Here is a 16,272-nt window from a genome sequence, read left to right on the forward strand (position 1 = left end):
TACATCAACATTTTAAAATATGCTCCCCAGGGTTGAGAACTGTTGGCCTTGTGAGAAGGGCAGACAAGAAATCAACGCTTACAGGAGTGTGAGGCTGGAAAGACCCTAACTGAATGGATATACATTTTTTGGTACATTCTCAGTCAGGAGTTATAAGAGGCACAAATGTCATTAGATACCATTCATCACAGTTTTTATACATGCAGAGGCCAGTGCAACAGGTGTGCTTTCAGAGAAAAAAAAACCATCCAGGGTGTTTTATTCCACAATTGAAAGAATGATCACTCCAAGAGTGAGAAAGTTTGCTTTATCAGGCAAGGCAAACCACAGGGAAAACCATGTTACTGTGTGTTGAAGACTGGATTCTCTAGAAGTGACGATGAGACAGAATTTAGGGAGCAAGATGTTTATAAGGGATCAACACCTGAGTAAGGAAGCGGGGGAAGCAAGATTGGGCAGAGGAAAAACTGAGATGTAGGATCTACAAAGCCTTGGCCAATCCAGCAGAGTTCTGAAGCAAGTGTTGCCTGTCAGAATGGCCGAGACTTTACACCTCTTCCTCATTCAGTCACAGGATGCAGGCTGCCCCAGCGAGGGCATGACCTCAGCCAATGTGATTCTGTACAGATGAGACAGATCCTGAAGTTGGTGACAGCTAGAGGCTGTCTGTGGACTACACTCCCTATTGCTAAGTAACGAGTCCTTCCTTCAAGGGGGACCTAGGCAGCTTATCTCAGTGTTTACCGTTCGGCACTATAACAATGGACACCATGGGCCAAGAGGTAATTCTTCTTCTCAGGAATTTATTCTAACCTAGGCCTCTCTCTCTCTCTCTCTCTCTAGGAACACAAGAAAGAAAAATTAGGACTATTTGGTGACAGTATTTAAACAACAAAAGCCCTTGAAGTTTAGTAAGACCATAGGATGACTGTCCATTGTCCTTATGTTTTGGATTGAACTGGTGGTTTGTCCAAGGTCTCAGCAAAGGCATCCAGCTGAGGTAGGATGCATCCCACATACAGCCACTGACATCCCCTACTTCAAGGATATGTGGGGAGCAAACTGAGGTTGAAAGGAAAGGAACTATATCCTATTTGAACACCCCTCCTCCTCCCCAGATATCTTTCAACTTCATTGTTTCTAAGAACCTCTTGATTCAAAGCCTAGAGATTTAGGATTTTATTGGTCATCTATAATTGTATAACAAATTACCTCAAACTCAGAGGCTTAAAATAACACACATTTGTTATCTCACAGTTTCTGGAATTGGGGAGTGGTTTAGCTTGGTGGTTCTGACTCAGGTTCTCTCATGAGGTTGCGGCCAAGCTGTTGGTCGGGACTGCAGTCATCTCAAGGCTCTACTGGAGAAGAACCTGCTTTCAACATGGCTGTTAACAGGTCTCAGAATACCTGCTTCCAAGCTCATTCATATGGTTGCTGGCAGTTCTCAGTTCCTAACCATATGGCTTCTCCATAGCCTACCTGAATGCCCTAATGACATGGCAGCTAGCTTTCCTTTTCCTAGAGCTGTGTCATAACACAGCAGCTGACTTCCCCAGAGTAAGTGATTCAAGAGAGAGCAAGAGAGCATGAGTGGGCACCAAAGACAGAAGCTGCAGTCTTTTTATAACCTAATTTTGGCAGTGACATCCCATCACTTCTACCACACTCTATTCACTAGAAGCAAGTTGCTAAGTCCAGCTCATGCTCAAGGGGAGTTTTCTTCAGAGGAAATGTATCAAAGAATTTATAAATATATCTTTAAAATTACTACAAAATTAAAACAGAATAGAAAGGTTTGGAGTTCAGTTAGGTTTGTTTTTGCAATCGGGTAAGAAAGAAATAAACAGTCCAACAAAAGCCATTAGCCATGTCCACTGCAGAAAGAGTTTTAATTCAGCAAGAGTAAAGACTCTCCCCAGCTGCAATACTCCCCAGCAGGCATCTATGCCTACTAAACCAGGAACGCCACTTCCCAAAAGCAAGAGCAAAGTCAAATACAGTAAATCCCCTACATGCGAACGAGTTCCGTTCCAAGAGCATAAAGATTTGTCATCTTTATGAAGATGACAAATTCATAAGTCCAATTTGTTCAAGTCCAAACAAAGTTAGCCTAGGTACCCAACTAACACAATTGGCTATATAGTACTGTACTGTAATAGGTTTATAATACTTTTCACACAAATAATACATAAAAAACAAACACAAAAAACAAAGAAAACTTTAAAAATCTTACAGTACAGTACCTTGAAAAGTACAGTAGTGCAGTACAACAGCTGGTGTACAGGGGCTGGCATCGAGTGAACAGGCAAGAAGTTACTGACTGGAGGAGGGAGAGGAGATGGTGGTGGAGCTGAAGAATCATCAGCAATAGGAGACGGAGGGCAAGCTGCAATTTCACTCTCGCCTGACGCTGATGGAATGCATGTTCCCATCTTTGAAAGTTCGAAACTTGAAGGTTCATATGAAGGGGACTTACTGTACAGAAATGTCTTCATCCACTGGACTGTATCTTTAGAAATAACACTACCCTGAATCCTCCTCACTTTAGGTCCTTAGGCTTAATCTCCAAGGTAGTACATGTTTTTCTTGTTTTTAATACTTTTTAAATTGGAGGAAAATTTAAAATACAGAAAAGTACAAAGAAAAAAAATAATCATCATCCATACTTTCACCTTCCAGAATTAATTGTTACTGTCTCAGCAGAGATGTTTTATTTGTTTTTTTGTTTCTGTTTTAACATAAATATCCCATTTGTTTTATGACTACCATGGCTTCTCTATTACTAAATTCTTTATTTTGATCAAATTCTTGGCTGCCTTCATTGTCAAGAAGTTTTATTTTGTCTTTTTTCCGCCCCAAGAAGGACTCATAGGTGCCACATTCTTGATTCCTTTCATGTTTGAGAATGTCTTCCCATTATTGCTTTTATATTTGAATGATACCTTCATTATTAATAATATTCGTGAGTTCCACTTTCTTTTTCTGAAAACACAGATTGTGTTCCTCTGGTGTGCAATGTAGTGAAGAACTTGGGGATAAGCTTAATTTTTACTCTCATGTAAGTGATTAGCTTTTTGTCTCTGGATGCTTGAAGAACTCTTTCTTTATCTAGGGATAAGTTTAGTAAGTTTACTAGGATACAACTGGCCAAATTTTCATAGAACACAATAACAATATACTCTCAAAATCTGTAGATTTTTCACTTGATTCAGAAAATTTTATTATATCTCATTTTTAATTAAAAAATTAAAATTTAAGTTAAATATGCACATAAAGAGGTAAATAATCTCTCAAGGTTTACGATGAAAAATTTCAGTCTTCCATTCCCTTTCTTTCCCATTTTCTGTCCCCCAGAAGCACACCATTTCAATTCTTTTAGTGAATCCATTTAGTATTTCTACTCATATTTCTAATAACATTCTAATATTGATATTTCTTGGTTTTCCAATTCAGACATTGTCTGTTGATTTCCCACTATGGAAGATGAGGATTTAGCTTCCTTCCATCACCAGCCTGCCCCCACTACATACACCTGTACTTCTTGTACTCTCTACCTTTCTAATATAATTGTTTCATTATTTTGGTTAGCTTAATAATCAATGTTTAAGTTATTATGACTTCAGCTTTAGGTATTAGCTATTAACTATGAAAGAGGAAGTTTATCTCTCTTTTCTTCCCTCATACTTCCAACAGACTAACCTTCCCTCCCATTATTCCAAAGTAATTATATCATAATTTTGGCTAGTCAGTGATTACATTATTATGCATATATAACATTAGTTACACCTGAGCCATTTAGCAACTAATGGTTTTTTTCCTGAACATTTTTTTTTCTTTTCTTTCTTTTTTTTTTTTGGCTGCGCCATGCAGTTTGCAGGATCTTAGTTCCCCAACCAGGGACTGAACCTGTGCCCCCTGCAGTGGAAGCTTGGAGTCTTAACCACTGGACCACCAGGGAAGTCTCTCCTGCACATTTTTGTTGTTTGCCTTGGCCTTACTTGTCTTTCCATTTCTTAGTTTTCTAGATACTTATCAATAATTCAACTCCAAACTAATCACTAAGTGCTCAAAACTCCTCTCAAAATGTTGATGCACATCAAGTATTCTATCATTTTCATCAGAATACATATGAACATTTTGAAGAAAATTTTCTCAAATCTTTCTGACCTATTCCAATCTGGTCTGGTTGCCATCTATCCCAGATACACAGGTGTTATCCTGGAATCTCCCTTCATCATTATCCTAGGGATTCTTTTTCCTATATCCTATGTCTTTCTCTTTCTAAGTGTATGCCAGGGTTTTGGTGTTCTATATCCTCTTGTAGCTTCCTGAAACAGATGCATGGAAAGCAAATGCCTGAAAGGTTCTTACTCTACTCTCATACCTGATAGTTTGACTAGATATAGATTTAAGAATTCTGAAAGCATTCTTCCCTTATTTTATAGTTTCTAGTGTTGCTGTTAAGAAATTGAAAGTTATTTTAATTTCTTTATATATGATATCCCCCCTCTTCTCTGGAAGCTTGCAGGATTTTCTCTTTGGTATCAGGGTTATAACATTTCACAATGATAACTTGCTATGTTTCTTTTCATGCACTTTGCTGGACACTTTCTTTTCAGTCTAGAAACCCAGCTTCTTTCATTCTGAGAAATGTTTTTTGTAACAGTTCACTGATGATTTCTTCCCTCTTCATTTTCGCTGTTTTTTCCTTCTGGAACTCCTAATATTCAAATATTGGACCTCCTTGGCTGCTCCTTTAATCTTCTTATCATTTCTCTATTTTCCATCAATTTGTTGTTTTATTCTGCTTTGTGAAAAATTTTTCCAAAAAAATTTCCTAACTTTTCTATTAAATTTTTCATTTTAATATCAGCACTACGTGTTCTCTAAATGTTCCTTTTTAAATACAGCATCCTGCTTTTGGGTTCATGAATGCAATATTCTCTCATCTCTCAATGAGGGCAAGGATTTTAGTGTGCTTTGTTCACTGCTGTGTCCCTAGCTCCTACAACAGTGGCACTCAGATGCTCAAATATTAATAATAAATGTTACCTTTTTGAAGTTTTTTTCTCTCTGCATAATTTGTTTCCTTCAAGTTGATTTTTTTCCTATTATTGTTTTTTTTCCCCACCTGTTTATTTGTTCTGGCCTCTAAACCTGGTAATCCTTGCTTTTTTTGGGTCCAACTTCTAAGACTGGCACAATAAATATGTGATTGGGAGCACTGAACATGTGGTGGACTTTGTCAACTTTGAAATTCAATGTAGTTAGATCCAAGAAGTATGTTATCTGCTGGGAACTCCCTGATGACTATATCTTTAGGTCTCTCCTTTTGGACTCTGCTACCACAGAGAAGAATTTTCTAATGTGCTTGTTTGACATGTGTAAGCCCGGCTGCTAGTATATAGGAGCCAAGTGGAAGAAGGAAGCTGAGGACCTCAGAACACACATTCACTTAATCCCCACTTTCCGCATGGTACCTCCAACCTCATCTATGGCTGGTGCCCCAATCCAGAGATCCTCTATTTTACCCTCTTCTGAGAATAAATCTCCAGTCTCTTACTAGAGTTGTGAGGTTTGGGGAAGGAAATCTAAGGATCTACCTTTTAGACAAACTTTGAAGTAATCCTGTTTTTAGCCTCACTACGAGATGTACTTGGTGCTGTTGAATCTTAACTCTTTTGAGAGTTTTATAGTGCAAATCAGCTTGCATCTCAGCTTTCCCCACTTCTGGCTTAGCATTCAGCTTTCCCAGGTATGCTAAATTGTCCTGCTTTTCTGCTTCCCAATTTCTGTTGTTGTTATTTCCTTGTTCATTTTCTTTAGCCTTCTGGATTTACACCCTTCTAAAAATCTCTTTACTGTTGTCTTAGTGGGGTTTCAGAAGTCTTATTTACCCAGTCCTTACAACTTTATATTAAAATCCTTAAATCAAATTACTTTACCAAGAATCCCTTATATCTTTGAATGCATCTTTTGGTCACATGTTCAGTTCTCTATTTCAGAGACGTTAACTATATTGAATCATTTTTGTCTTTTATTTCTATTAGATTCTAATTTCAATTATTTTCATTTTCATCTAAATTACTAAATATCTTAAACTTTTCCTCTATATATATAATTTGATTTTCAGTGGTGTCAGTTCTGCTCTTTGCTATTTTTAAATTAATTAATTCTGTAACTAAGTTATTTGGTCCTCAACTTATTTTCTTAGTTCTATAACATCTTCTTTTATCTCATTTTGTTGTTTTATCATCTCATTACTGAACTCTTATTTATGAAATTCATATTCTCCTGAGTTGTTTTGCAGTGGTAGAATTGTATACTTGTAAGGAAATTCTTTCTATTCATTGAGTTATGTTTTCCTCAGGGCAGGTTTTTGTTTTTTTTGCAGGGCATTTTTCTTGCTTTCATTTTTGCTATACATTTGCACAGTTGACACACTGATTCTTTTGGTCTTGTTCATGCCTGTTTTATTTACTTTGATATATTATAGATGAATTCTTATCTCTCATCCTCATGTATCTGAGACTGGCTACCAAGTGAGTGCTGGTTATTTTGTATTCTGTGTACTTTTCTATGGCTTCAGGGAATGATGTGAGTGGGAGGGATGGAAAGGGTATAGGGAACTCACCAAGGTACTGTAGAGTCGTTGTCCAATTATTTCTCTTTCCTGAGATTCTGTTAAATATTCTTGTTTCATTCCACATACGTAAGGGGTTACCTCATTCCTATGGAAGGACAGTCTCCAGCTTCACATTATTTCACCTATTCATTTTTTTAGGATTAGATCTTTTGTTTCTGTTAAAGAGTCAACCTCATTGTTCATTTTCCCTGCTTCATCATTTATTCCCCAGCAGTTGTTCCCATTGCTTCTCAGTCAGAAGAAGATAAATGTACAGATATGTACTCAGTTTGCTTCTTTCCAGATCTGGAGCTATTAGTGAGAATTTGCAGGGTTTCATTAACACATCAGTATGGCTTCTGGGGAGTGGTGATAAGGTGGAGTTGGGAGCCTACCGTTATTCCTTTCAGTTCCTCACCAGAATCTTGTTTCTTTCCTTGGCCACCAATTTTTAAGCTTTATTATGTTTGATTATCTTACTGTGTTTGCTACTGTTGAAATTTCTGCCATTTTTAAAATTAATTTATTTTTCACATTTAATTAGAAACTAGTAGTAGGAAGCTCTACGATGCAATCTGAAGCATCCACTTTAATCCACAAGTGTTTCTATGCAAGGCTCTAATATAGAACTCTTATCCATAAGGGTAATTGGGCCAACTGAAGCTAATTTCATTTTCATTAAAATATATACTCTGAAATATGTCTCCTACCTCTGTTGTGCTGGATAGCAAAGCAAACAAACAAACAAACAGGAAAAAACCCCACCAACCAGTAAGACATTTTTCTTTCCCAATTTACTCCTCTTACATTCATTTCATCCAGGCTCCAAACATTTATTAAGCATTCCTATGTACTGGCATCAGGCAGTAAAGCTCTGAGTATAGTGGCTTCTGAGCAAGCAGTCAATAAAATGCTGATTGAAGAAAATGTGACGAGGTTGCCTTTGTGCAGCCATTAGGATGGCTACTATCAAAAAAATAGAAAATAACAAGCTTTGATGAGGATATGAAGAAATTAAAACGCTTGTGCATGGTTGGTGTGATTGTAAAATGGAAAACAGTATGGAGGTTCCTCAAAAAATAAAAAACAGGAACTATCAAATAATCCAGCAATCCCACCTCTGGATATATATCCAGAAGAATTCAAAGCAGGATCTCAAAGGGATATTTGCACATCCATGTTCACTGCAGCATTATTCACAATAGCTAAGAGGTAGAAGCAACCCAAATGTCCATTGATAGATGAACAGATAGAGAAAATGCGGTGTATACACACAATGGAATTTATGCAGCCTTAAAAGGAAGGAAATTCTGACACATGCTACAATGTGGATAAACCTTGAGGATATTATACTAATTAAGTGAAATAAGCCAGTGACAAAAAGACAAATAGTGCATGATTCCACTTATAAATGGCACTTCAAGTAGTCAAATTCAGAAAAACAGAAAGTCAAATGGTGGTTACCAGGGCCTGGGGAGAGCAGATAAGAGAGAGTTGTTTAATGGATACAGAGCTTCAGGTTTGCAAGATGAAAAAGTTCTGGAGATCTGCTTAACAACAATGTCAACATACTTTTAACACTACTGAACTGTACACTTAAATATGGTTAAGGTGGTAAATTTTATGTTGTGTGTTTATCACAATTAAAAAAAAAAAAAAAGGAAGTTCTATAACACTGTCAGAAAGATAGTCCTGTTCCCTGTTCTCTCCACAGCTGCTCTGCCCCACTCCTATGCAGGATTTGATTCTACCTTGGCAGGAAAAGACACGGGGAAAAGCTAAGCTTGTGTGGTGAAGAAAAGCCTCCATCCTATCTCATGGGAAAACATTCACATGCTTTTGTCAATTTCACACAGTTTAATCTAGTTTTCATTCCCTCTTTCCCATCCACTGGGTGGTTTTATTTTGTTTTAAGACAAGGAGAATTGCCAAAAAGAAAAACCCCAGGGCTTACTTCTGCAGGATGGATCCCTTAATGACCAGCTCCTCATCCAAGTCTGCTTCATTAGCCATGAAGAGCAGCCTCTTTCCTGTGCTGTCCACTCCAATGAAGTCACGCTGCTCCACTGAATCACACACAAAAAAGGAAAATCAAACAAAGCCATTTGCCCCACCTGTATGACTAAGTCAGGGGAGAGGGCACCTGCTCACATTGCTCTTAGAACCAAATACAGGAGTGAGTGCTATGTAACACATACCACAATGTTTAAAACATGCACAGTCAAATTTTTTTTGTATTGCTCTAAAGGATATTATTAGGTTAACAGGTGAAGCCTGAATAAAGTCTGTAGATTAAAGTATGGTACCAATGTAATTTTCTGTTTTAAGAGACTGTGGGGTGTGGGGGAAAGATACACATTGATGTATTAAAGGCAAAGGGAATCATATCTGCAAGTTAGTCTCATAAATAGCTCAGAAAAATAATAATTACATATATAATATATTGTATATTCATTAGATACACATTGAATATATATTATAAGAGGGAAAGCGGGAGAATACTAGAGCAAATGTTAACATTTGGGGAATCTGGGTAAAGGATATCTGCGATCTTTATACTACTCCTGTAACCTTCTGTAAATGTAAAATTCTGTCAAAAATTAAAAGTTAAGCAGGTGATGGATATGTTAATTAGTTTGATTGTGGTAATCATTTCACAACGTCTACATATGATGCCAAAACATCATGTTGTATACCTTAAATATAGAATTTTTATTTGTCAAAACTAAACAAGTACGGGACTTCCCTGGTGGCGCAGTGGTTAAGAATCCGCCTGCCAATGCAGGAGACACGGGTTTAAGCCCTGGTCTGGGAAGATGCCACATGCCGTGGAGCAACTAAGCCCATGAGCCACAACTACTGAGCCTGAGTGCCACAACTACTGAAGTCTGTGTGCCTAGAGCCTGTGCTCCGCAACAAGAGAAACCACCGCAATGAGAAGCCCGCGCACCGCAACTAAGAGTGGCCTCCGCTTGCTGCAACTAGAGAAAGCCCGCATGCAGCAATGAAGACCCAATGCAGCAAAAAATAAAAATAATAAATAAATTTTAAAAAAACTAAACAAGTAAATATCAAAAAAATTAAAAGTTAAAAAAAAAAAGAGGGCCAGTCAAGATACTGCTTAGCCAAATTAAGTAGATGAACCACAAGCCCACGGTATGGCACAGAAAGAAAGTGCAACTGTTCCTCTGCAAGTAATAACCTAGGTTTGCTCACTGTGAAAATGGGAATAGCATTTAAGGACATCCACATTTAACCAACATTAACTATATGTCTACTATGCACTAGATTTTGTGCTGTGTATGGGAGCACTGAAAGAAAATAAGGCAGATATTTACCAGATGTGGAGAGTTCTCTGGTAGACAATGATCTTATAGGATGCCATATTATTGCTGTCTTTCTGTGTTATATATTTCTTTCCCCCAACAAGATTACAAACTGTTCAAAGGCAGACTTATGATTCCTTTAGATCTCCCACAACATCTAGTGTAGTGTTGAACACTTAATAAAATCTGCTACTAACATCCACACATATCTATTTATAGCTTACAAAAACATTTTCACATAGAGGCAGCATAACATAACGATTAAGAAGAGAGCCTCTGAAGCTAGACCACCTGGGTATGAATCCCACTTACTAGTTCTATCTCTTTGAGCGAGATAATAAACTTCCATTCTTCAGTTTCACCTGTAAAATGGGGATAATAGTGCCTACGCCTACCTCACAGGATTTTTAGGAGAACTAAATGAGTTAATATTTGTAAAGCTCTATTTAGTGCTATTAACTAAAACATTAAATAAAATGTTTAAGTTTAAAAAATTAAACAAAATACATGCTCTCATTTGATCTTCACAACAATCAAATAAAGCAATGATTTAATACCTATTTGAAAGGGAGAAACTAAAAGTTGAGCTCTAGGAAAAATGGTATCTCTAAAGATGAATTTGTCTACCTCCTATTGACAGACAATGGCTACTATATAACTGAACACGCTTCCCTGTTGGCTGCAGCTGCCTATACACCTAAACCAAATGCTTTACTCAAGTGTATAATGTGTTTGGCTCAGGTTCTTGAAAGCATCCATTCCTTCAGATGGTCTCTGGTTATCTCATAGGCAGTGTTTTAATCTGAATAGGGAGAAGCTATCATAAAAAATTACATGTTGTTTTTTTCTAATTACCAAGATAAGTGAATGCCAAAGAAGGAAGGGTAAATAACGCCAATTTGAAGGTAAGTTTTACAGAGAATTTCAATTGAAACTAAATTTTGCAGAGAATTTCAAATGTCACACAACAACTCCGACATATATCAATTCATCCATTACATGGAAACTTGAGAATATAACAAAGTCTGCAAAGCTCTGATTACGAGCCAACATTTTAAAAAGAAATAACACAGAGATGTTATTTTTGGATATATTTGGAGTGCTTACCCTATCCAACCCCTTAGGCCCACAAAAAACCTTGAATTACTGAATGTCCTGGGAGCTATAATTTCCAACAAGTCAATTTTTCAGCTATGTTGCACTTCAGTCACATTTCCCTCACTCTCAGGCCCCCCTCCTTGTATTTGCTTCTTTGTAGCTACCATAGTAACTGGGACCTCAGAATATGATACAAATTATAGAAACTTGGACAGGTTTCTTTCTGTTCTGCTTTAACGAAGTGAATTCCACTTGGGAAACAGAGCAAGAACATTAGAATGTCCATCCTAAGAGAAAGATTACACAAATAAGGTTAAGAAGGCAGTTAAAACTATGAACTTCCATCTTAAAAAATTCTGTCATAATCAACTATTCATATATTTTTCCAGTTGTTTTTTACTTCTCTGTCTCCTCTATAGTCATTTACTTATTCATTCATTCATTCAACTAATAAATATATTTGTGCACCACCCCAGTGACAGGCATTATGTTTGGAGTGGGGAATTCCGTCTCATTTTATGAGGCCAGCATGATTCTGATGCTAAAACCAGACAAAGATATGACAAAGGAAAATTACAGGCAAAACAAAACATTAGCAAATCAAAACTAACAGTCTATGTAGTAGATTTAAAAGGGTTACAAATTTGTTGTAGCTTTGCCCATCAAGATATAGGGTCGAGAATGTAAGATGGTAGCCACTGTGGAAAACAGTATGGCGGTTCCTCAAAAAATTAAAAACAGAATTACCATATGATCCAACAATTCCACTTCTGGGTATATAACCAAAATGATTGAAAGCAAGGTCTTGACAAGATATTTTTACACCCATGTCCTTAGCAACATTACTCAAAATAGCTAAAATATAGAGGCAACCCAAATGTCCATCTATGAATTAAATAGATAAGCAAAATGTGGTATATACACATAAGAGAATATTATTCAGCCTTAAAAAGGAAGGAAATCCTGAAATACGCTACAACATAGATAAACCTTGAGGACACTATACTAAGTGAAACAAACCAGTGACAAAAAGACAAATACTGTATGATTCTACTTATATAAGGTACTGAAAGTAGCCAAAATCATACAGACAGAAAACAGATGGTATTTGCCAGGGACTGGGAGGAGGGGGAAATGGGCATTTATATTTAATGGTTATAAAGTTTCAGTTTTACAAGATGAGAAGAGTTATGGAGATGGGTGCACAAAATTATAAATGTATTTATTACCACTGAACTATATGTTTAAAAAGAGATGGTAAATTTTATGTGTTTTTTACCACAACAAAAAAATTTGAAGAAAAAAAAAGTGCCCACAGGAAAAAAAAAAAAGAAGTAAGGTTAGTAAGGTTAGTTCCCTATCCTTTATATCTAGGCTGGCCTAGTGACTAGCTTTGACTAACAGGAATGCGGAGGAAGTGACACGGTGTGAGTTCTGATTTTAGGCCTCAAGAGACCTTGTAGCTTCTTTCTTATTCTCTTAGAACCTGTTGCTGCTGCCATGTGAACAAGTCTGGGCTAGCCTCCTGTATGATAAGAGACTAAATGGAAAGAGAAACTCAGCTGTCACAGCTAAGGCCCTAGACATACTAGTGAGTTCAGCTGTGGCAGGCTGGCTCCAAGAATGATAACTGCTTCCTGGCATGCACACCCTTCTGTATCCCCTCCCCTTGAGCATGGGCTGGCCTGGCTACTTGCTTCTACCAACAAAAAGTGGCAAAAGTAATCAGATGTTACTTTTGTGATTAGGTTATATAAGTTCATAACTTACGTGTTGCTAGAAGATTCTCACCCTTTCTCCTTGGAGAAAGGAGAGTCTATTTAATAAATGGAGGAAGGAAAAAGAGACATCTATATGGAAAACAAGATTAAACTGGATGCCAACCTCACACCATATACAAGACACAATTCTATTTGGATCAAGGAATTATGTGTCAAGAATAAATCTTTAAAATTCTTATTAGAAAATACAAGTTAAGGACTTCCCTGGTGGCGCAGTGGTTAAGAATCCACCTGCCAATGCAGGGGACATGGGTTTGAGCCCTGGTCCGGGGAGATCCCACATGCTGCGGAGCAACTAAGCCCATGTGCCACAACTATGGAGGCCTGCGCTCTAGACCCCGCAAGCCACAATTACTGAACCCACGTGCCACAACTACTGAAGCCTGCGCACCTAGAGCCCATGCTCTGCAACAAGAGAAGCCACCGCAGTGAGAAGCCCGTGCACCACAACAAAGACCCAATGCAGCCAAAAATAATTAATTAATTAATTAATTAATTAAAAATAAAGAAAAAAGAAAATATAAGTTAACATTGTTCAGAACTTGCAGTAGGGAGTTCAAGACACAAAAGATGCTTTTAAAATTTTGGTAAATTTGATTATATTAAAGTTAAGAATTTTTGTTCATAAGACGTTTTAAAGAAAGTGAGAAAAGTTTTCCCATTTTCTTTTGGGAAACTATATTTGCAGTGTATCCAACTGACAAACGAATGGTAAGAATACAAATCAGTAAGAAAACTGCAAATAACTCATTGAAAACTAGGTAAAATATATAAACAGGCATTTCACAGAAGAGAAAATAAATATGACCAGTGAACAAATATTCAACCTTGAGAGACCAAGGGAATGTACACAAAGATCACAATGAGGTAAGATACCATTTTACTTCTGCTCAACTGACGCAAAGAATCTGACAACGCCAAGTGCTGGAGAGTAGATGGAGCAATGAATTCTTTTAAATCTCTGGTAGTTGGGGAAACTGATATAACCACTTTGGAAAAGAGTAAAACTGTTTACCAATACCCCCAAATTGAACATTCATATATTCTATGACCCAGCAATTCTATTAAGAAACTCTTACATGTGCCCATTAAACAATATGTACATAAATGTTCATAACAGCACTGGTGACAACAGCAAAAATTTGGAATCAATCTAAACCTCCACTGCTTGAAAAGTGAATAAATGAACTGTAGTGTATTTATACAGTGCAATTTTGTATAGCACTCAAAATGAAGAAACTGTAGCTGCCCATAACAATAAGGATGAACCTCAGTAATATAATATTGGAAAAAGTAAGTCCCAGTAGATTACATCCATCATGCTATCTTTTTAAATAAAATTAGAAGCAACTAAAAAATACATCAGGACTTCCCTGGTGGCACAGTGGTTAAGAATCCGCCTGCCAATGCAGGGGACACGAGTTCAATCCCTGGTCTGGGAAGGTCCCGCATGCCACAGAGCAACTAAGCCCATGCGCCACAACTACTGAGCCTGTGCTCTAGAGCCCGTGAGCCACAACTACTGAGCTGGCGTGCCACAAATACTAAAGCCCGTGTGCCTAGAGCCCGTGCTCCGCAACAAGAGAAACCACTGCAATGAGAGGTCCGTGCACCACAACGAAGAGTAGTCCCTGCTCGCCGCAACTCGAGAAAGCCTGCACACAGCAACAAGGACCCAACGCAGCCAAAAATAAATGAATAAAATTTTAAAAATACATATATATCAATATATATTTTTAGAATACATAAAGCTGAGATAAAGGAAAGCCAAAAAAAAAAAAAAAGATAAACAAGATTCAGTAAGGTGTTGATAATTACCTTAGATGGGGACAATAGTGAGTTGGGAGGGGGTAAGATCACATTGGTAGACGTTTTAAAGTTTGAGTTGAGTGGTGGGTTAAAAAAAAAAAAGATTAGTGTTTTCATTTTCTTTGGATATATACCCAGGAGTGGAACTGCTGAATCATATGGTAGTTCTATTTTTAGCTTTCTGAGGAACCTCCATGCTGTTTTCCACAGTGGCTGGCTGCACCAGTTTACATTCCCTCCAACAGTGTAAAAAGTTTCCCCTTTCTTCACAGCCTTGCCAACGCTTGTTATTTGTGATGACAGCCATTCTGAGAGATGTGAGGTAGTGAGGTAACATCTCATTGTGGTTTTGATTTGCATTTCTGAAAAGATACATGCACCCCAATGCTCATAGCAGTATTATTTATAATAGCTAAGATATGGAAGCAACCTAAGTGTCCATCAAATGATTAGATAAAGAAGATGTAGAGTATATATATATATATATATATATATATATATATATATATATATATGCACACACATACACAATGGAATACTAATCAGCCACAAAAAAAGAATGAAAATTTTGCCATTTGTAACAACATGGAGGGACCTGGAAGGTATTATGCTTACTTAGTGAAATAAGTCAGATGAGAAAGACAAACACTGTATGTTACCACTTACATGTGGAATTTAAAAAATAAAACAAAAAATAATATATAACAAAAAAGAAATAGACTAACAGATATAGACAACAAACTAGTGGTTACCAGTGGGGAGAGGGAAGGTGGAGGGGCAAGATAGGGGTAGGGGATTAAGAAGTACGAAGAACTATGTATAAAATAAGTAAGCTAAAAGGATATATTGTACAGCACATGGAATATAGCCAATATTTTAAAATAACTATAAGTGGAGTATAATCTTTAAAAATTGTGAATCACCATGTTGTATACTTGAAACATATAATATTGTAAACCAACTATACCTCACTGAAAATAAAACAGGCAAACAAAATAGAGAATTACAGTCTAAGAGAACATGAAACATATTAATAAAAGTTCATTTAATTTTTTTTAAAGGTAATTAATCTGAGAAAAAATTTTTAGAACTGAGGACTTGAATTTTCAGATTGAAAGGCTTATTAGCATCCAACACAGGGGATGACATTAAACTATACTAAGGCATATCAATGTGAAATTTTAGAAGTTTAGAAATAATAAGATCCTATAAGCTTCTAGAAAGGAAAAAAAATGGTCTCATACAAAAAGAATCAAGAATCACAATGGTGTTGGACTTAATAGAAAAGCTAAAAGATAGTGAAATAATACCTTCAAAATTTTGAGGGGACAGGATTTCCAAGGGAAGTTTATACCCAGCCGCCCCCCGCAAAAAAAGTGGATATAAACTAAGAAAGAGGAAGATATGAGGTTCTAGATATGAGAGTGAAGGGTGAACCTAAAATGACAGTTACACAGCAGAGCAGCTAGTCCAGAATCTAGGAGAGAGATCTTTAAGAATTTGAAATTGAGGGAAACAGTGTGTTGGAAAGTAATGAGAGGAAATTCACACAACTGGGGTTAAGGCTGAATTAGTAATAAATACATAGAAAACGAAGCAAATGAAAAAACGAGACAATTAATTTTTAGGA

At 36.9% G+C, this 16,272-nt stretch overlaps 1 protein-coding gene across 2 annotated transcripts in view; it reads right to left on the minus strand.

The window, feature by feature from the left end:
• Positions 1-16,272, minus strand: part of EIF2B3 (eukaryotic translation initiation factor 2B subunit gamma) — a 153,685-nt gene that overhangs the window by 78,730 nt on the left and 58,683 nt on the right. For both annotated transcript variants that reach the window (XM_068539757.1, XM_068539759.1), the window contains one exon: positions 8,583-8,694. In XM_068539757.1, the coding sequence (XP_068395858.1) occupies positions 8,583-8,694 (112 nt within the window). The remainder of the gene's footprint in view (positions 1-8,582; positions 8,695-16,272) is intronic.

This window comes from Eschrichtius robustus, chromosome 3, assembly GCF_028021215.1.
Source record: "Eschrichtius robustus isolate mEscRob2 chromosome 3, mEscRob2.pri, whole genome shotgun sequence".
Classification (NCBI taxonomy): Eukaryota; Metazoa; Chordata; class Mammalia; order Artiodactyla; family Eschrichtiidae; genus Eschrichtius; species Eschrichtius robustus.